Source organism: Lithobates pipiens, unplaced genomic scaffold, assembly GCF_037356315.1.
Source record: "Lithobates pipiens isolate NorthernLeopardFrog02 unplaced genomic scaffold, aLitPip1_a1.2 Scaffold_8, whole genome shotgun sequence".
Taxonomy (NCBI): Eukaryota; Metazoa; Chordata; class Amphibia; order Anura; family Ranidae; genus Lithobates; species Lithobates pipiens.
The window spans coordinates 667,547,660-667,570,482 of NW_027507903.1; the positions used below are offsets into that span (position 1 = coordinate 667,547,660).

Here is a 22,823-nt window from a genome sequence, read left to right on the forward strand (position 1 = left end):
TCCTATTGCCCGGGGGCCCCGTGAGTTGTCAGTCCGCCCCTGGATACAGCCCATCTCATTTCCTGGCTGGCGGGCAACCAGCACCATCTAGCCCCTTTTCTTCATAGCCTGACTTTAAAGTACGCTGGTGGCCCCCTCCCACCAGCCATGATCTGTGTACATCACTGGACACTAAAATAAGGTATGTAATAAAAATAGAATGGCTTTATTAAAAAATTACATTAACTTAAACTACGTAGAGGGTTCTTTACTGTAAGAGCGGCAAGGATGTGGAATTCCCTTCCACAGGCGGTGGTCTCAGCAACGGGCATTGATAGTTTCAAGAAACTGTTAGATAAGCACCTGAACGACTGCAACATACAGGGATATACAATGTAATACTGACATATAATCACACACATAGGTTGGACTTGATGGACTTGTGTCTTTTTTTCAACCTCACCTACTATGTAACTGTGTAACGTGTTGATGAGAGGGAAGGGAGGAACCAGGGAAGGAAAAATATAATAGGATTCAACTTAAAGTGGACTTCATAACAGGTTCAGTCATCTGCCCAACTATAACCCCTCCCAGTGCCTTGTACTTAACTTTCATTCACCTCCCCGTCACTTTATCCCCCCCTGGAGAGATGGAGGCATGTGACTCTCCAAGCTCCTCCTACAATACAGAGCCAGACCCGACTGCTGTCACGGGTGGGGCAGAGTTCATAGCTCTTCAGAAACCATGACATCAGACCGAGACAAAAGTACAGTTAAATCATACTTGTTTAATAATAGAAGTAAATAGAACAAACGTAGTACAGTTCAGGAACCGGAAAGGATAGTCAGACAAGCCAAACGTCAGGGAGCCAGAGATGAGCGAAGTAGAAACAGCAAGCAGGATCTGGAGCCAGAAGGGATGTCAGCCAAGCAAGTCTTTTAACAGGAATGCAGGAGAGAGTCTCTGTGATGTTGACCAAGGCGAAGGCAGAGATCCTCTGGGCTGGACGGCTTAAAGTGGTTGTAAATCCTTACAGACCACTTTAACCTACCAGTAAGCCTAGATTAAGGCTTACCTGTAGGTGCAAGAAATAACGGGCACTGATGTCTATGGCCGTAGACAGTGGCACAGGCACACTGAGCGTGCCACTAGTGAAGGCGATCATGCCGTAGCTGATGGCTCCGGCGTGCATGCGCCGGAGTGACGTCATCGCTGCTCTGGTCAGTCACAGCCGCGATACCCGGAAGTCACTCCAGGAGATATGTCGGTGACGGAGGAGGTGAATGAGGGTCGCAGCGGGGGCTTCGATCTCAGGTAAGTAATTCATAATGAGCTAGTATGCCTTTGTCCTGCAGGGTGTTTTTTTGTTTTGTTTTGTTTTTTAGAGAGGCTTTACTTCCTCTTTAAGTAGGCAGGACTGACGAGCAGGATATCATCAACAGCTGAGTAACTGTGGAGAGAGATGGGAGCTGTCAATTAGCCAACAGCTGAGCGGCCAGCTCAGAGAAGGAAGGGCTGAGCCCAGCCCTGACAATAGCCCTGTGAAAGCTCTGTTTAGAACAGTGATGGTGAACCTTGGCACCCCTAGATGTTGTGGAACTACATTTCCCATGATGCTCAACTACACTGCAGAGTACATGAGCATCAAGGGAAATGTAGTTCCAGAATATCTGGGGTGCCAAGGTTCTCCATCACTGGTCTAGACTGTATTGGAGCACAGGTAAGGCTCTTTTATACTTTGCTCCAATAGGTGATTGAGGGATCAGGGGAGCAAACAGGTAAAGTCACAGGTCGGCATTTTATTGGAACTGCCCTATGAGGCCAATGCACCAGTGCACTTACAAGTCATTTTTAATGTGACTCTGATTTTAGCAGGTTTGCTCCTCCCATATTTTCTATTAAATATAGATGTAGCACCCTCTACCAATAGGTAGGTGCTAGTAATGTTTTTTTTTTTTTTTACTAGGAACTGTCAGCATAGGCAAATTTAGGCAGGCTTATGATGCAAACTAGGCCTGTCTGTTTTGATCTGGGGGCTGGGAGTGGTCAGAGTAGCAGTGGGTGTGACCACCTGTGCTCCAGTTCTGAGGAGCCTCCCCTGCTTCCAGGGAGAATATTCTGGAAGAGGGGCTGGGCCTAGACCTGAAGTGGCAGGCAGCTCATGTGGGAGCGCTGACCAATCCCCATCTGGTATTGGCTCCCTATATAAGCTGAGGTAACATGCCACTGGGGGGAGATGTCGGCTGAGTGAAGTGAGGAATGGAATACTAGGCAGCAGCAGGAGGGCACCCCCATCTGGAGGGGGTATAACGATTGCAGGAGGAGGCCCGGGGAGAGCTTTGTCACCACACGGTCGGGGATAAAGAACTCCTGGAGCAGAGGGACAGGTGAAGCTGTTGGAACGTATGGTCCAGTTAAGTTCCTCATCAAAGACTCAGGGCAGTGAAATGTGCCAGGAAGTCTGAGGGAACTTTGCTTCTACATGGTCATTAGCAAAGTCTTCATCATTTACACGGTGAATGATGGGGATCAAAGGAGAGACTGTGGGGATATGTGTCAAATCGATGTGGCCTGAGGGCACAGGATTTGCAAGCTGGGCTAGCTGGGAACAGTGGTCCACCATCCAAGACAAATATGCTTTTAAACTACTGGGCCTCTGGGGAGAGGTACTGCCTGGGGACCCTTGCAGTGATGTTACTTTGGATTCAAGTCAATCTCCCCAAGACGGACAGACTCTGGGATCCATGTTAAGGGCTTATATGCCACATTTAGTAAGGGTTGAGGTCAGGGTTCGGTGCAGGCCACTCAAGCTCCTCCTCACCAAACCCATCAAACCATGTCTTAATGTATCTGTCTCTACACTTCTGGGTTAGCTTCCTACAAAATTTTGGAGTGTGTCTGTGGGGATTTGTGCACATTTGACCAAAAGGGGATTTGTGAGGTCAGACACCGATGATGGATGAGAAGACCTGGCTCACCATTGTTGTGCCAATTCATATCAAAGGTGCTCAAGAGGGTTGAGGTCAGGGTTCTGTGCTGGCTACTTAAGTTCCTTCACCACAAACTGAACACCAAACTGGTCAAACCATGTCTTTATGGAATTGGCTCCATTCCTCCAGGAAGACTTCCCACAACATTTCGGAGTGTGTCTATGGGAAAGTATGCCCATTTGGATGAAAAGACCTGGCTCATAATTGGCATTCCATCCCAAAGGTGTGCAGTGGGGTTGAGATCAAGGCTCTGTACCGGCCACTTGAAATCCTCCACACCATATATTTATGGAGCTGGCTCCTCTCTTTTGGGTTATCTTCCCACAAAATTTTGGAGTGTGTCTGTGGGAAGTTGTGTCCGATCAGCCAAAAGAACGTTTGTGAGGTCAGATACTTATGTTGGATGAGAAGACCTGGCTCACAATCCACATTCCTTCCCAAAAGTTTTCCGCAAGGTTGAAGTCAAGGCTCTAAGCAGACCTCTCAGTCGAGTTCCTCCACACCAAACTCATCAAACCACCTCTTTTTGGTGCTGGCTTCACTCTTCAGGGATAGCTTCCTACAAAATTTTGGAGTGTGTTGAATCAGCCAAAAGAATATTTGTGAGGTCAGGTACCAATGTTGGCTTAGAAGACCTGGTTCACCACTGAGGTTCCAATTAATCCCAAAGATATTCAGTAGGGTTGAGATCAGGGTTCTGCACAGGCCTCTAAAGTTCATTCACACCACACTCATCAAACCACATCTTTATGGATCTGTCTTTACACTTCTGGCTTAGCTTCCCACAAAATTTTGGAGTGTGTCTGTGAGAATTTGTGTCCAGTCAGCCAAAAGAATATTTGTGAGGATGTTGGATGAGAAAACCTGGCTCACAATCGACGTTCCTTCCTCAAATTGTTCAGTAGAGTCGAGGTCGGGGCTCTGTGCAGCCTACTCAATTGAGTTCCTCTACACCAAATTCATCAAATCATGTCTTTTTGGAGCTGGCTCTACCTTTCAGGGAAGGCTTCCGGCAACATTTTGGAGTCTGTCTGAGGGAATTTGTCTCAAATCAACCAAAAGAACATCGGTGAGGTCAGGTACCAATGTTGGATGAGAAGACCTGGCTGACCACCAAGGTTCCAATTCATCCTAAAGATATTTAGTAGGGTTGAGGTCAGGGGTTTATGGAGGACACACCAGTTCCTCCACACCAAACTGGTCAAACCATGTCTTCATGGAGCCAGGGGCGGATCCAGAGTCCAGTCTCGGGAGGGGCACTGCTATAAAATATGTTTTTTGGGGGCAATTTATATGGGAAATGGCTGTTATTGGCGCTTCAATCATTACGGCACCATGGTTGTTATGGTGTCAGGATGATTGAAGCACATTATTTCTATTAATACATTGTAATATAAAATTAAATGGTTCAACTCACCATAATGCAGAATCAGTGGGAGCCCTGAGGGTGTCATTTGCCATGTTGCCTGCCACCAAATGCGGATTGTCACTTGCCACGTCACTTGTCACCAAATGCGGATTGTTACTTGCCACGTCACCTGTCACACATTGCGGATTGCCACTTGCCACGTCACCTGCCACACATTGCGGATTGTCACTTGCCACGTTGCCTGCCACACATTGCGGATTGCCACTTGCCACGTAGCCTGCCACACATTGCGGATTGTCACTTGCCACGTCACCTGCCACACATTGCGGATTGTCACTTGCCACGTCGCCTGTCACCAGATGCGGATTGCCACGTAGCCTGCCACACATTGCGGATTGCCACTTGCCACGTCACCTGCCACACATTGCGGATTGTCACTTGCCACGTTGCCTGCCACACATTGCGGATTGCCACTTGCCACGTCACCTGCCACACATTGCGGATTGTCACTTGCCACGTTGCCTGCCACACATTGCGGATTGCCACTTGCCACGTAGCCTGCCACACATTGCGGATTGTCACTTGCCACGTCACCTGCCACACATTGCGGATTGTCACTTGCCATGTCGCCTGTTACCAGATGCGGATTGCCACGTAGCCTGCCACACATTGCGGATTGTCACTTGCCACGTCACCTGCCACACATTGCTGATTGTCACTTGCCACGTAGCCTGCCACACATTGCAGATTGTCACTTGCCACGTCCCCTGCCACACATTGCGGATTGCCACTTGCCACGTAGCCTGCCACACATTGCGGATTGTCACTTGCCACGTAGCCTGCCACACATTGCGGATTGTCACTTGCCCAGTCCCCTTCCACACATTGCGGATTGCCACTTGCCAAGTAGTCTGCCACACATTGCGGATTGCCACTTGCCACGTAGCCTGCCACACATTGCGGATTGTCACCTACTGTGTCACTTTTCTGCTAAGGTGTTCTTTTGTTGAGTCCAGAGTGAAGATAGGCAGCAGAGAGATGATGTAATCTTTCTGCTGCACACAGCTTCCTGCACAGTGAGGGCGGAACTGGAGGGATGCAGGACAGTGAGAGATGATGTCATCTCCCTGCTCCCCTGCCTGCTGGCTTCCTGATTGGCCAGCAGCCCTCCTAAGCCGCCCAGCTGCCCCCCCCACCCGTCCACTCAGCGCAATCACCCGCGGAACCGGCCGCGCTGGCACCTGCGGAACCGGCCGCGCTGGCACCCACGGAACTGGCCACGCTGGCACCCGCGGAACCGGCCACGCTGGTACCCGCGGAACTGGCCGCGCTGGTACAGGCGGAACCGGCCCCGATTGCACCCGCGGAACCGGCCGCGCTGTCATCAGCTGGCGGTATTCTCGGAGGGGTCAATTGCCCCCCCTGGATCCGCCCCTGCATAGTACAAAGGGGCACAGTCATGGTGGAACAGAAAGGGGTCTTCTCCAAACTTTGGTAACAAGGTTGAAAGAGCACACTTGTCTACATTGTCTTTGTATGAGGTAGTATGAACAGTATCCTCCACTGAAAACACCTGATTCCCATACTCTCATACTGTAGCGTATAGCTGAAAAAAATATTTCAATGATTATACAGTACATTCCCTTTAAAGCAGATGGTTTGGATAACCTATACCAGTAGCTTGCAGAATGCCCACATTAAAAAACAATAATTTCAGAAGAGCCGATTCCCATTCCAGGAAGGCAATTAGAACTCTCACTGAACACCTCGTCTAAGCCCAATGTTTCATGAAAAGGTTACACCAGCCAATTAGTAGAGAAACTCAGAAAAACTCTCATTAACAACCAAAATCATCAGAAATTCTCAGAAATACTCAGGAACCTCTATCAGATCAGTTATTGCGAATGTAGCAGTTAGCAAGTGAGATTGTACAGATCCCTTTTGGCCTTCAATATCTTCAGCTATGTTGTTGCAGAACGGGGCAGACCAGATCCATGATGTCACTGGTTTTGCTTCAACTGGCGTGGTGAGGGGGAGCCAAAAAACGGCACCTCATTCCCAAGGAACAACTGTCTCTATACTGTTCTTTAGCCACCATAGAAAGCTTTTAGCAATACTCACCTTTTCCATAATGAGGGTAAAACTGCCTGATTTACAAAATATTGTCTCTGTGTCCTACCAAGTCAGAGAAGCAGCCAAGAGGTCCATGGTAACTCTGGAGGAGCTGCAGAGATCCACAGCTCAGGTGGGAGAATCTGTCCACAGGACAACTATTAGTCGTCTCTCCACAAATCTGCCCTTTATGGAAGAGCGGCAAAAAGAAAGACATTGGTGAAAGAAAGCCATAAGAAGTCTCGTTTGCATTTTGCGAGAAGCCATTTGAGGGACACAGCAAACATGTGGAAGAAGGTTCTCTGGGCAGATGAGACCAAAACTGAACTTTTTGGCCAAAAAGCAAAATGCTACGTGTGGTGGAAAACTAACACTGCACATCACCCTGAACACACCATCCCCACCGTGAAACATGGTGGTGACAACATCATGTTGTGGGGATGCTTTTCTTCAGCAGGGACAGGGAAGCTAATTAGAGTTGATGGGAAGATGGATGGAGCCAAATACAGGACAATCTTAGAAGAAAACCTGTCAGTCTGCAAAAGACTTGAAACTGGGTCAGAGGATCACCTTCCAGCAGGACAATGACCCGAAACATACAGCCAGAGCTACAATGGAATGGTTTAGATCAAAGCATATGTTAGAATGGCCCAGTCAAAATCCAGGTCTAAATCCAATTGAAAGTACGATATATAGGGGGATTGCGCCTCATATTCACTAATCCCCCCAAACAATATAAATATAAACTCAGAAAATGATTTGTGAACACCCAGTGTCACTGTGCTACCCCAACTAATACAAAACCACTAATTATGCCAACAAATGTACAACTTATTATTTTAAATGAATAAAGTGCTTCATATGCTGTGATGTTACAACTAATTCAACTGTGTAATCTCAGTCACCATCCATCTTCTAATGGGTGATCCTCAAGTGTCACCAAAAAAGCAGACCCAGATCGTGCCACCACCACCTAGTAGAATGGCCACTCACCAGATGTCATCACACAGTAAGCCTTCAGTTCATTCAATGGATAACCAATCCTCAGTGTACTTCTCCCGTTAACAATTCCTCATTATCCGTATGTTCATACAAAAATCAAATAGAACCAATATAGTGTAAGGCCGCGTACACACGGGCGGACTGTTCGCCCAACCTTGTCCGCTGAACAGTGTTTGGGCGGACAGTCCGCTCGTGTGTGGGGCTTCAGCGGACAGTTTCAGCGGACAGTTGGACGAACAAGGTCTTACGGAAATTCCGAAAAACTGTCCGCTGAAACAAGGTTTCAGCGGACTGTTCGCTCGTGTGTAGGCTTGTTCGGCCAACTAAGTCTCGCGCATGCTCAGAAAGGATTTCCACGTCGGAAGGTTGCATTGCAGTGTATTGGACGTCGTATTTTTCGTCCCGTCGTACGTGCCGTTCACGTCATCGCGCACGGTTTCAGCAAACTGTTCGTCCGTCGTGTGTGGCCATGTCCGTCCATGCTAAGTTTGAGCGGACTGTTTGCCGAAACTGTTGGACGGACAAAGTTGGGCGAACAGTCCGCGCGTGTGTACGCGGCCTAAAACCGTTTCACCTTTAATTAGGAAATCAATAAAAACATATTGCACTCACATTTCGATGTGTCTCATAGCCGACACCAAGCTTATCCAGCTGTATAGAAAACAGCATGGGATTGGGTATACCCGGAAAAATTCCACAGGTGGTAAACTCCTCCCTCCACTAAGACAACCTGTTCCCAGCCGATCTTCAAGGACAATAAGTCTCCCACAGCTTCTACGCGTTTTGCAGTTCAGCGTCGTCAGGCAGAATATGGAGATGCTGTGTTTATATCGGCCATTCTGCTGTTGTATATTTGCAGGACACGGTCGGCAAGCGAATACAAATGTACCCCACACGTTTCACATATTTATTTGTAAAAAATGTTGAAAACCATTTATCATTTTCCTTCCACTTCACAATTATGTGACACTTTGTGTTGGTCTGTCACTTAAAACCTCAATAAAATACATTTACGTTTTTGGTTGTAACAGGGTAAAATGTGGAAAATTTCAAGGGATATGAATACTTTTTCAAGGCACTGTAACTACATAAGAAGGCCTTTCTCCGCTGATCATCTATATAAGAAAGGCCCTTCTTACCACATCTACATCTATATAGGAAGACTCTTCCCCGCTGACTAATTATACACCTATATAAAAAGGTCCTTATGCACTGGTCACCTATACACCTTTATAAGAAGGACCTATTCCACTGACTATGCACCTTTATAAGAAGGACCTATTCCACTGACCAACTATACACCTATATAAGAAGCCCCTCCTGCACTGAGCACCTACTGTATATAAGAAGGACCTATTCCACTAACCAGCTATATAACTAAATGAGAATGTCCTTCAGTACTCACCACCTATATAACGAAATAAGAAGACTAGGGTTGAGCTACGAACATCGTCTGTTCAGCCGTCCACCGAATTCCAAACATTATGGGCCGTTCGCGCCAAATTCGAGTGGCGCGTCACGGCCCATAATTCCCTGCGGCATCGCAGTGCATTTCTGGCTGCTGATTGGCCAAGCATGCGCTATGACCCGCATGCTTTGGCCAATCACAGCGCAGAAAAAACGGAGAGCCATAATTGGCCAAAGCCAGGGTGGCTTTGGCCAATTATGTCTCAGGGGATTTAGTACACGCCCCACACTATATAAGGCCGCCTGCTTGGCGGTCTTGTGTAGTGTGTTGCAGTGGTGGTTAAACACAGACAGAGAGACAGACAGTGTCATTTAATTTGAGTTAGATAGAGTAGGCAAGCGAGTCAGTTAGCTTCAGTTACAGTGTGTAGAGGATATATATGCATCCCAGGTGTGTTGTATATATATATATTTATCCATGTATTCAGTTTAACTAGATCCATTCCTGTTATTCTTTTCATAATGTACTGACAGGCAGGGAGCTGCAGTATTTTCACTTAGTGTACTGTGTCCTTTGCACAGTGTGCACCTAAAGCTTACCTGAATACAATTGCTGGTGTTCTCGTACAAATACAGGCAGGGAGCTGCAGTATTTTGTTTTAGTGTCCTTTGCACAATGTGCACCTAAAGCTTACCTGAATACAATTGCTGGTGTTCTCATACAAATACAGACAGGGAGCTGCAGTATTTTGTTTTAGTGTCCTTTGCACAGTGTGCACCTAAAGCTTACCTGAATACAATTTCTGGTGTTCCCATACAAATACAGGCAGGGAGCTGCAGTATTTTGTTTTAGTGTCCTTTGCACAGTGTGCACCTAAAGCTTACCTGAATACAATTTCTGGTGTTCCCATACAAATACAGGCAGGGAGCTGCAGTATTTTCTTTTAGTGTCCTTTGCACAGTGTGCACCTAAAGCTTACCTGAATACAGTTTCTGGTGTTCCCATACAAATACAGGCCGGGAGCTGCGGTATTTTGTTTTAGTGTCCTTTGCACAGTGAGCACCAAAAGCTTACCTGAATATAATTTCTGGTGTTCCCATACAAATACAGGCAGGGATCTGCAGTATTTTGATTTAGTGTCCTTTGCACAGTGTGCACCTAAAGCTTACCTGAATACAATTGCTGGTGTTCTCATACAAATACAGGCAGGTTCAGTATTTTGTTTTAGTGTCCTTTGCCAGTGTGCACCTAAAGCGTACCTGAATACAATTGCTGATGTTCTCATACAAATACAGGCAGGGAGCTGCAGTATTTTCAGTTAGTGTACTGTGTCCTCTGCACAGTGTGCAACTAAAGCTAACTGAAGACAATTGCTGGTGTTCTCATACTAATAATACTACAGGCAGGCAGTTGATTCTGCTAGCTGCAGTATAATCAGTAAATCAGTATATATATATATATATATATATATATATATATATATACATCCCAGCTTTGTGAAGCTACATCTCCCTGCAGGCCATTAGTATGTCTGGAAGGCCAACAAGGAGAGGCAGACAGTCACGAGCCAATAAAAGAGGGCAAGCAGGCTCTGTGTGTAGAGGCAACAGTGCTGGCCGTGGACACGGTGCATCCTCATCAGCACGTGGCCATGGGATACACGTGTCCTTTTTTTTCGGAAGCTGGCCGTGTTGAGCCGCAACATGCCGAAGACTTGGTAGAGTGGATGACCAAGCTGTTCTCATCCTCCTCATCCTCTCTCACCCAGGCTCAGGGTACTTTGTCTGGCAAAGCACCTGCCAACGCAGCCTCTTCCCTTGGCTCAATGGCATCAGCCACTCCTTCCCAAGCCCCACCATGTCCTCCTGAGGAGTCCCCTGTACTGTTTGACCACAGTGTTGGGTACATGCTCCAGGAGGATGCCCAGCATTTTGAAAGCTCTGATGATGGTACCCAGCTAGAGGAAGGCAGTAACGTGAGCCCAGAGAGAGGGGGTGCCCAAGAAGGACAGCAATCTGGCAGTCATGTTCCCCCAGCTACAGCATACTGCCAGGTTTGCTCCAGTGATGAGGAGGGAGGGGATGATGAGGTCACTGACTCCACTTGGGTGCCTGATAAGAGAGAGGAGAAGGAGGAGGCACATCTCCAACGAGGAAGGATGCCCTCCAGGGGCCATCTTAAGGGCAGCACACCGACTGGATCACACCGCAGAGCGTTATTCCAAAAGTTCTTTTCAGTGGGCCTTTTTTGAGACAAGTGCATCAGATCGCACTTCTGCTATTGATGCATGTCTTGATGAGAGAAGTTCCAAAAACCAGTATGCCATAGAAGAATTACAGTCTTTAGCAAAGTCCTGATCTCTTGTCATTGACCCAAACCAATCTGACCCAGTTCGACCCTTGCGATCCGAACCTCTGCCTTTTATATGTCACAGGTCAGGAGGATGGACCCCAAAAGCCCCAGAACATAACCCTTCCTCTGCCCAACATGGCAGCTAAGGTTATCTAGCTAGAAATAACAAACACCGCAGGCAACCTGCCTACAGGTAGCATAAGGGCACGCTGACTTTCAGTGTAAGTTGGAGTTTCTTTACTGTTCACCATTTGAGGCAATGCTACAATTTTCACCGTCTACATTAACTTTTTTTCTTTTATTATTCATTTCAATATTATTACTAAACATAATTTTGTTATATAGAACAGCCTTGGGTGTCAAATAACTAAGAGTGTTACAGTCCTTATTCTTTTTATACCCACAACTCACTATTTACGCTAATGTACCATGAGCTTTAAATAAAGCAATTATTACCATGGGTTCCCTGAGATCAAGGGTTCTTCAGTATTAAAAAGGTTGAGAAAGACTTCTCTACATCTTCATACTTTTACCTGTTTTTTACTTATTGTGTATACTTTACCCTGCAGGGTTCCTGAGTACGGGGGAGCAGGCGGCAAAGGGTAATTACGGCCTTTTGGACCAGATTCAAGCATTGCGGTGGCTGGAAGAGAACATCGGCCATTTTGGAGGGGACCCGGAGAGAATTACCATCTTTGGGTCGGGAGCTGGAGCGTCCTGCGTCAGCCTTCTCATCCTATCTCACCACTCTGAAGGTCAGTAGACTCATCGTTGACCCACATGTCTATGTGGTTTGGATAGACTACAAAACCTATACGATATAGCGTGCAGAACCAAAACATTGATGAAATGAAGAAACTCTCTGGGTCTCAAAGAGATTTAGGGGGGGATGTGACCAACTATAGTAATACATTTCCACAGTCTGGTCTTCCTAACACAAACTTGATACATGGACATCCTCATTTTTTTTTTATTGCTGTCTGGGCCTTCCAGACACGGTAACAACCACACCTCTCTCTTACAGTTGTCACAAGGACAGGAAGTGAGGAAAAGTGCACAGTAGGGTTCATCTACAGAAATAAAAATCTGATCGAAATTTTAATTCTCCTCCATTCTATCCAAAATGAAAAAAAGTTCAATTTTGCTGGAGCTGGGCTTTAAAGCAGGCTTTCTGTCAGGAAAGGAACATGCACAGGCACACAAACCTAAGGAACTCTGCCCATGGCCGGATTGCGGGTGCATGCTTCAGGCTCCGAAATGGCTGTTTGGTACAGTTACGTACCTGGTGGTGGAGCCTGAAGTGCTTGGAAAGGCCTCTCTTATAGCTCTGGTTCTGGAGCCTTGGTAAGGTGACAGAGCGCAGAGTGGCATGAGTGCCTGGTAAGTCTCTGGCTGGCAGTTGCTGATGATCATCTGCATCAGGGAAATTTTAAGCTTCTCCCTATAAGCAAATCATTTCTTTGCGCTTAATAGCACAAAAACAGCCCACTTATAGAACGCCAGGAAAGCGTGCTTGTATGTCTCCAAGTAACACAGACTTAGATGCTGGTATCACCTTGAGCACAAATTGTCCCACAATTTGAACACTACTTGCATGGCTCTGTACGCAATCGTGTGCACATTCCCACAGCTAACAATGACACCAGCCATACTTTATCATGGCTCAGTGGACCATAATTTTGTATGGTTATGCTATGGTTCCCATGTACGCAGATCTGCTAACTTAGGAGTGTAGATGCAGTTGCCATGAAGTGGCCAGTCCCTTGGTGAGGCATAAACAAACAAAAGAGCAAATAGATCTGCCATGTTACACCCAAAAACGTAAATGTATTTTATTGGGATTTTACGTGATAGACCAACACAAAGTGACACATAATTGTGAAGTGGAAGGAAAATGATAAATGGTTTTCATAATTTTTTACAAATCTCTGCAAAATGTGGCGTGCATTTGTTGTATTCGGCCCCCTTTACTCTGATACCCCTAACTAAACTCTAGTGGAACCAATTGCCTTAAGAATTCACCTAATTAGTAAATAGGGTCCACCTGTGTGTAATTTAATCTCAGTATAACTGCCGCTGTTCTGTGAAGCCCTCAGAGGTGTGTTAGAGAACCTTAGTGAACAAACAGTATAATGAAGGCCAAGGAACACACCAGACAGGCCAGGGATAAAGTTGTGGAGACGTTTAAAGCAGGGTTAGGTTATAAAAAAAATCCCAAGCTTTTAACATCTCACGGAGCTCTGTTCAATCCATCATCCAAAAATGGAAAGAGTATGGCACAACTGCAAACCTACCAAGACTTTCAGCCGTAATTGCAGTGAAAGGCTGTTCTACAAAGTATTGACTCAGGGGGGCGCCATACAAATCTACCCCCCACACTTGACTTTTCACATGCTTATTTGTAAAAAATTTGGAAACCCATTTATCATTTTCCTTCCACTTATGTACCACTTTGTGTTGGTCTATTACATAAAATCCCAATAAAATACATTTACATTTTTGGTTGTAACAAGACAAAGTGTGGAAAATTTCAAGGAATGTGAATACTTTTCAAGGCACTGTGTATGTATGTGTATATATTTATATATTAGGGCTGTTACTGATTAAAATTTTCGTGTTCGATTAATCGTTTTTTTTTAAATCAATGAATCAACTAATTTTGATTAATTATAACACACATACAGATCCAACTACTTTTAGCTGATCTCTTTGCATTGCAACTCTGCATTAGTCAGTGGTAAATGTGGTATACACTATATACAATCACCCAACACAAGTTAGTTTCCACAATCCATGACTAAACTTCACAGTTCACACAAATACGTTTTAAATTCAAACTGTAGCACTGATGTAAGTAATTTTTTTCCACAATAGCGTGACAATCCCTCCACCTCCAGTCTAACTAATCACTCTCACCTTATGGCATGGACCCCTGTGCACACAGGTGGTCATGCAAGCGGGTATCAAAAGGATTCACACGGACCATAAACTTCTCTATGTCTCCTTAGATCTCAGCAAGGACGCCAGGTCATGGGTATAAAGAAAAGATCTAAGTGCTCACCGCTTAAGTATAAGATTTCATTTTTTTGTTCAAACACAAACTACTCACATAAAGATGAAAAAAACAGCATGTAAAGCCGACAATCGTGTTATTTCCGTAGGGTAGCAGCGGGTGACGTCATGCGTAGCTCCTCCCCCCCGTACGCGTTACGTTCAATCAGAACTTCAACATCACTGGACTCCCCCCCTCCCTTCTTTAGCAGGCGGAGGCACTTGGGGAAGGAGAGAGGAGTCCGGTGATGTTGATGTCCCTGAAGACCCGGAAGCCGAGGTGAGTACCGATCAAAAGAATTTTGATCGATCAAAAAAATGAACGATTAATTGAGGAATGAATCTTTAATTTCCACAGCCCTAATATATATACTGTATATATATATATATATATATATATATATATATATATATATATATATATATATATATATTATTTTTATTTTTTAAATAACAGGGAACCTATAGAATAAAATGGCGATCGTTGCAATTTTTTATGTCACATGGTATTTTTCAAATGCAATTTTTTGGGGAAAAAACAATTTAATGGATAAAAAAAAAAAAACAAGCACAATATATAGCCAAATTGTCTTGTAAAATATGATAGATGATGTTGTGCTGAGTAAATAGATGCCCATCACCTCACGCTTTAAGATTGCGCAAGCTCCTGGAATGGCAGCAAACTACAGTACTTAAAAATCTCCATAGGCGACATTTTAAAAATTTCTACGGGTTACCAGTTTAGAGTTACAGAGGAGGTGTAGTACTAGAACTATTGCTCATGCAATTACAGCGATACCTCACATGTCTGGTTTGAACATTGTTTACATATGTGGCCATGACCTACTAATAAATTAAATAATAATAATACAATTTTTTTTTTTTACACCCCCATCCCTCCGTGCTCGTGCAGTGGTGAACGTATAGTTCACCACTGCATGAGCACGGAGGGATGGGGGTGTAAAAAATAAATAAATAAATAAATTTGTATTACTATTATTTTTTTTTTTTTTTTTTTTTTTACACCTTTCCTTTTAACACATTTTTTTGATCACTTTTATTCCCATCACAAGGAATGTAAACATCCCACATTGTGTGGAGTCTATAAGACCTCACATCTCTCCTCTACAATGTAAAGCATTCGATTAAAAAAAAAAATTAAAAAAAAAAAACATTGTTCTAACTTTGGCCTTGTTTAAATTGGGCTGGAACCGGAATGCCACGTACACATGATCAGACTATCCGGCGGACTTGATCCGGCGGATCAGAGTCTGCCGGACAATCCACCCGTGTGTGTGCTCCGGCTGACTTTTTCTTTCCAAAAGTCTGGCGGACTTAGAAAGAAGTTTTGACTCAAAATTGTCCACCGGACTCGGCAGTCCAGAGGAAAATCCGCCCCTCTGTGCGCTAGTCCACCGGACTTTTGAAATGAACGGACTTGCCCACACACGGAGAAAAGTACGTTCATTTTGAACGTGGTTCCAGGTAGACGGGACTAGTGAAGGAAATGTCCCCACCTCCATCGGCGAGATTGAAACCTCGCTAGCCCCGTTGCCTGATATGGATTTAAAGGGGGAACCTTCCGCCGAAAAAACTGCGTGGGGGTCCCCCCAAAGTCCATAGCTGACCCTTATCCGAGCATGCAGCCAGGCCGGTCAGGAAAGTGGGTGGGGACGAGCGAACGCCCCCCCCCCGAGCCATACCAGGCCACGTGGCCTCAACATTGGGGGTTGCTTTGGGGAAGAGGTGGCCCCCACCCCAAAGCACCTTGTCCCCATGTTGATGAGGACAAGGGCCTCTTCCCGACAACCCTGGCTGTTGGTTGTCGGGGTCTGCGGGCGGGGGCTTATCAGAATCCGGGAGCCCCCTTTAACAAGTGGGCCCCAGATACCGGCCCCCCACCCTATGTGAATGAGTATGGGGTACGATGTACCCCTACCCATTCACCTGGTGAAAAAAGTGTAAATAAAAAAACACAACACAAGTATTTAACATAATTTATTAGACAGCTCCGGTGGTCTTCTCTTCTTCCGTCTTGGGGGGTCTTCTCGCCGGACTCCCCCGCTATCTTCTGATCTTTTGCTAGCTCTTTTACTAGCGGAGGAGCCCGGCTTTCTTCTTTATCGTCGCCGCCGCCGTCCGGGGGTCTTCTTCCGACTTCGGGGTCTTGTCCCACTCTTCGGGGGTCTTGTCCCGCTCTTCGGTTCTTCTTGCCAGGCCTCAACTATCTTCATATAGCTCTTTTACTAGCGTTGGCCCGGTCTTCTGTCACCGCCGCCTTCTTCTCTTCTTCTTCTTCCTTGCGATGTTGACACAACGCTCTCTCTGGCCGCAATAGCAGGGGCGCGTTGTGCGGCGACTTATATAGGGACAAAGGGCAGGGTCACCGGGTGATGTCACATGGTGAACCAGCCCCTTATGATGTCACAGTCCCAGAGGATGCTGTTGTGCCAAACATCGCAAGGAAGAAGAAGAAGAGAAGAAGGCGGCATTGCTAATCTATGTCTGCGACATAGGCAAGAATGGTGAAGGGTAAAGGTGCTTGGGTTTAATTTACCCAAAAATTCACAAAAATTTCTCAGTTTGAAAACATTAATGCAAACCGAATCAAAATTTGAGGCCCTTTTAGGGCTTGTTGTAAGGATGCAGGCTGATGTAATTGGGCCCATTGGTTGTGATGCCGCAAATCCAAACCCTATCCCTAGTTCTGAATCAGGACAAAATCCCATCTCCTGGGGTTCCATAGTGCTTCTCCTTCATGAGCTCTGCAGTAAATTAGCACAATGCAGTGGGATGGAATTGCTCAAAAAAGTTGAGCTCACATTTCATGGAATAGAGTTTATTTTATAAAACATAATGTTCTGTCCGTGTCATCATTACATTTAATGCCTTCATGTGACTAGTGTTCAGTTTGTGTTTATTGTCCAACCTGAGCTTTGTGATTGTGTTGAACCATAATCAGAAGAGATTGTCGCTTGCGAGCTTACATAGCATGCTAATGTCCAAAGACATCAGGTGCAGGCAGGATGCAGCTCATCCAACACTACGCTTAGAAGGCTGAATCACAAAGACAGACAGAATACTGATGATTTCAGAATTTCAGATGTGCTGAGGGGGACTTCCCCCTACTAATGTATTTAAGCCTAGAGACGGGCTTAGTGATCCTTGAGATTAAGCCTGTGTTAAGGTGTCCCCTGGCAGGTGACACAGGGTCATTCAAGGGGTGGAATCTAAGGCCCAGTTGGTCTTCACTAGAGCTCCCAATGGGGGAGATGGGCTAGAAACCCTAGTGGTCCTCAGACAAGGCCAGAATCGTGGCAGATGGCAGGTAAGAAATTAGTCAGGTCCGGGCAAGGGATAAGGCAGGTGGCAGACAAGACAGTAGTCAGGTCCAGGCAGGGGTCAAGGAAGGCGACAGACAAGAGAGTAGTCAGGTCCAGACAGGGGTCAAGGAAGGTGGCAAGCAAGACAGTATTCAGGTCTAGGCAGGGTCAAGGAAGGAGGCAGGCAAAAAAGTAGTCAGGTCCTGGCAAGGGGACATGCCATGCGACAAGAGAATATTCAGGTCCAGGCAGGGTGATTGAGGTAGGTGGCAGGCAAAAGAGTAGTCAGATCCAGGCAGAGGTCCAAGAAGGCGACAGACAAGAAGTTAGTCAGGTCCAGACAAGGTTCAAGGAAGGTGGCAAGCAAGACAGTATTCAGCTCTAGGCAGGGTCAAGGAAGGAGGCAGGCAAAAAAGTAATCAAGTCTAGGCAAGGGGTCATGCCATGCGGCAAGAGAATAGTCAGGTCCAGGAAAGGGTCGAGGCAGGTGGCAGACAAGAGAGTGGTCAGGTCCAGGCAGGGGTCACACCATGCGGCAAGCAAGAGAGTAGTCAAGTCCAGGCAGGTGGCAGGCAAGAGTGTTGTCAGATCAACCTGATTCAGCTACAAATAGAATCTGCAGGTAAGTGTTATAGCTCTTTAGCACTTTTGGCAGCCAGAAATAATACAAACACCAGCCACTTCAGAGGCTGGAGCTTAAATACCCTTGTAATCATCAGACCGCATCCTGATGATTTCAGAATTTTTGGAATTTCAGACATGTTAAGTGGAAGTCCCGCTTGGGACATCCCTCTACTCATGCATTTCAGCCTAAAGACGGGCTTAGTGATCCTAGAAACTTAGCCTGTAGTAAGGTGTCCCCTGGCGGGTGGCACAGGGTCCCTCAAGGCATTGAATCTAAGTCCCAGTTGGTCTTTACTTGAGCTCCTGTTAGTGAAGAAGGGCTAGAACATATAGTTGTCCAGGCAGGGGTCAGTCCAGGCAGCAGGCAAGAAAGTAGTCACGTCAGGCAGGGGTCAAGGCAGGTGGCAGACAAAATAGTAGTCCGATCCAGGCAGGGGTCAAGGAAGGTGACAGGCAAGATATTAGTCAGGTTTAGGCAGGGGTCGAGGAAGGAGGCAGGCAAAAGAGTAGTCAGGTTCAAGTAGGGGTCATGCCATGTGGCAAGCAAGAGAATAGTCAGGTCCAGGCAAGGGTGGAGGCAGTGGCAGGTAAGAGAGTAGTCAGGTCAATCCAAGTCAGCAACAAATAACATTTGGCAAGGAAGTGTTATCGCTCTTCAACAATTTGGCAGCTGGCAATAAGACACAGCACCAGCCACTTCAAAGGCTGAAGCTTAAGTAGCCTTTTAACCAGAGGACATGCCCAATATCATTACTAGGAACATTGGAAGTCCTGGAGATAGTGAAGGTCCTAGGAATCCTGGAAAGTCAGGCAGACCCGTCAGGGATTCTGCAAGTACTGTAGCAGCCTGTCTGTAGGGTTAAATGCATCAGTGCAGGGTGATCACAGGCAGAGCTTTCAGTGTACACCTCTGGTTACAATAAAGTTTTATGAAAATGTTGGCATCACCACTCTTTGTGATTCCATCTTTTTTCCTCCCAATTCCTGAGGACTACTGAATTTAATTTGGTTAAAATTACCCTAAAAATGTATAATTTCATGCCGTGGTTCTGACCTGCAATTATGTCAGACTCTTTCACCTTCTGTGTGGCCACCATGGTACTGTGGGTAATTATCCCCAAAGGGGATAAAGATTGGATTGAAACCATGAGCGACATTGTTACCCATTACTAGTTTACCCAAAACTAAAAAATCTATTTTGGCTGGAGTTTCACTTGATTTCACAGTCACTTTTTTTACTCCCGCTGGTGTTTGTTTTTTAATACTCCTTCTCTTTCCATCTGTAGGTCTCTTCCAGAAAGCCATTGCACAGAGCGGTACGGCCATAGCTAGCTGGTCCGTCAACTATGAACCCCTGAAGTACACCCGCATGTTGGCAGCCAAGGTGGGGTGTGACTATCCCGACAATAATGAGATGGTGAGCTGCCTCAGGCGGAAGCCGTACCGAGACCTGGTGGACCAGGACATCCAGCCAGCTCGATACCACATTGCCTTCGGTCCCGTTGTGGACGGAGACGTAGTTCCAGATGATCCAGAAATTTTGATGGAGCAAGGAGAGTTTCTAAACTACGATATACTGATGGGGGTGAACCAAGGCGAGGGCCTTAAATTTGTAGAAGACACATTGGAGAGTGAGGATGGAATATCCGCCAGCTACTTCGACTTCACAGTGTCCAATTTTGTGGACAACCTCTATGGCTACCCAGATGGAAAAGATGTGCTACGTGAGACCATCAAATTCATGTACACTGACTGGGCTGATCGTGACAATGGCGACATGAGGAGGAAGACTTTGCTGGCTCTTTTTACAGACCATCAGTGGGTGGCACCAGCTGTGGCAACAGCTCGCTTCCATGCTGAATACGAATCGCCTGTTTTCTTCTATGCCTTTTACCACCGCTGCCAGGCAGAGGGGAGGCCAGAATGGGGCGAGGCAGCCCACGGTGATGAAGTTCCTTATGTCTTTGGTGTGCCCATGGTGGGGGCTACAGACCTGTTCCCCTGCAACTTTTCCAAGAATGACGTTATGCTGAGTGCAGTGGTCATGACCTATTGGACCAACTTTGCTAAGACTGGGTGAGAGTTGTTTTCTTTGGTAGCTTCACATTAATCACCTATCTTCCATCTGTTGCATGCATCCATTGAAAGATGAGGTCCACAAGTTACCCCTTGCTCTCCACACACTAAAAGGTGAGGTCTACAAGTTACCCCTTGGTCTCCACACAATGAAAGATGAGATCCACAAGTTACCCCTTCCTCTCCACAGATTGAAAGATAAGGTCCACAATTTACTTCTAACCCTTCACACATTGAAAGATGAGGTCCACAAGTTACCCCTTGATCTCCATACACTGAAAAATGAAGACCACAATTTACTCCTAACCCTCCACAGATTGAATGATGAGGACCACACGTTATCCCTCGTCCTTGACACTTGTATAGGCCAAATTGCATAGATTTATATAGAAAGTCCAGCCATGGCTTGGTGAGACTTTGTAAAGAGTTGGAGCCATTCAAGTGTGGGAAAGGGATATCATAGAGAGGCACTATGGGGTCCTGATCAGGCTACAAAATGAAGGGCTATCAGTACTCCGCTTTAGTTTGGATGGGGGCAGGAGATTAGTCCTCACTGTGTGGGTACCTAGCATCAGTTGAGGGGTACACTAATCTTCAGTGAGGGAAGTACTCAGCCTCAGGTTTGGGGAACTAATCCTCAGTGTGGGGAATACGTATCCTCAGTGTGTGTTGGGGGGGGGCGGGTAGTCAGACTCTGTTAAAAGGGTACTAACCTTCCATGTGGTGAATACAATTTTTTTTTTGTGGGAAATAGCTGCATTTGGGAGGTTACTAATCCTCCTTGGTATGGCTAGTACTCAATCCCAGTTGGGAGGTACTAAGCCTCAATGTGTAGAGTACTCAGCCACAGTTGAGGGTGTACTCATTTTCATTATAGGGATACTTAGCCATAGTTGGCAAGGGCTACAAATCCACAGCGGAGGGCTACTAAACTTCGGCTGGGAAGTACTAATCTGGGAATACTCAGTCTCAGTTTGGGGGTTACTAATGTTAATTTGTGGGAATGCTTACTCTCAGTGGTGGAGGTTACTCAGCCTCAGTAAAAAGCATACTAACCCTCAATGTGGAGGATACTCAGCCTTATTTGGGGGAGGGTATTAATGCTTAGTGGTAAGAGTACTCATCCTCAGTGGGAAGGGGGGTCAGTAAATCTTACCGGTAGTGATATTCAACCTCTGTTGGAGATACCAATCATAAGTAGTGGGAGTACTCAGCCTTTGTTGGGGGAGGTATTAATCATCAATAGTGAGGTTACTAATATTCAGTGCGGGGGTACTAATCCTTGGCTCTGTGTTCATTCTCACTGGTGGGGCTACTCAGCCTCAGTTGGGGGGGGGGGGAGATACTAATCCTTGTTTGGGGTGGTGCTCACCCTCAGTTTGGTCACTAACTCTCAGTGGTGAGGTTACTCAGCGTGGCTCAGGATCTATGTGAAAGAATCTATCAATACTATATAGCTCTCAATCAAAGTAAATCTGAAGTATTGTTAAGATACACAGTTCCTTCCAGGTTACTAGCTATATACACAATATATACACAATAAAACATTTGGCCAACTAGACTGTGGATTGGTGGCCTAGTTGCCTGGCTGTCATGCTTAACCTTTGGCTTTTTTACTTTCTTAGTGACTGACTTTGTATGCTACATGCTTATTTAAGGGTAGTGTCTCTGAAAACTGATGGTGGACAAAGCCGAAAAACTCATATAGCAGCTTTGATTTTTATCTTTTAGGACAGGCTTCATTTAAAGGAAACCTGTCATGACCAAAGTCTGTTGGCTGCCAATGCTTAGCTTGTCTTTACAGAATACTAATGGCCTGACTGTCCTGATTTTTCTCTGCTGTAGTTGAGTAAGAGAAGAAAATGTCTCCAGTCCACTGGGGAGAACATCCATCCCCATAGGGAAGACCCCAGTTGGGCTACTCGCATAATGTCCCATAATCAGTTCTTCTGCCCACTAAAGGATACCCCACTCTAATCTGTCTCTACTTGGGAGAACATCTATCCCCATGGGGAAGACCCCAGTTGGGCTACTCGCATAATGTGCCATAATCAGTTCTTCTGCCCACTAAAGGATACCCCACACCAATCTGTCTCTACTTGGAAGAACATCTATCCCCATGGGGAAGACCCCAATTGGGCTACTCAAATAATGTCCCATAATCAGATCTTCTCCCCACTAATGGTTACCCTGCTCCAAATTGTCTCTACTTGAGAGAACATCCAGCCCCATATGGAAGACCCCAGTTGGGCTACACACATTATGACCCATAATCAGTTCTTCTGCTCACTAAAGGATACCCCACTCCAAATTGTCTCTACTTGGGAGAACATTCATCCCCATAGGGAAGACCCCAGTTGGGCTACTTGCATAATGTCCCGCAATCAAATCTTCTGCCCACTGACGGGGATCCAACCTCCGCTTGCTATGTGGTATGTACTTCCCTCTCCTTATCTTTACCCACCTTTCTATGTATATCCTATCCTGAGGGACCAAGAATGAGAAGTCTGTTAGCTGACAACCAAATGAAGGGACCC

General features: G+C 46.0%; 1 protein-coding gene across 2 annotated transcripts in view; it reads left to right on the forward strand.

Moving 5' to 3' along the window:
• The window catches only part of LOC143961905 (neuroligin-2-like), a 361,300-nt gene that overhangs the window by 314,378 nt on the left and 24,099 nt on the right, over positions 1 to 22,823 (forward strand). For both annotated transcript variants that reach the window (XM_077471237.1, XM_077471238.1), the window contains 2 exons: positions 11,782 to 11,967; positions 19,497 to 20,286. In XM_077471237.1, coding sequence (XP_077327363.1) covers positions 11,782 to 11,967; positions 19,497 to 20,286 — 976 coding nt within the window. The remainder of the gene's footprint in view (positions 1 to 11,781; positions 11,968 to 19,496; positions 20,287 to 22,823) is intronic.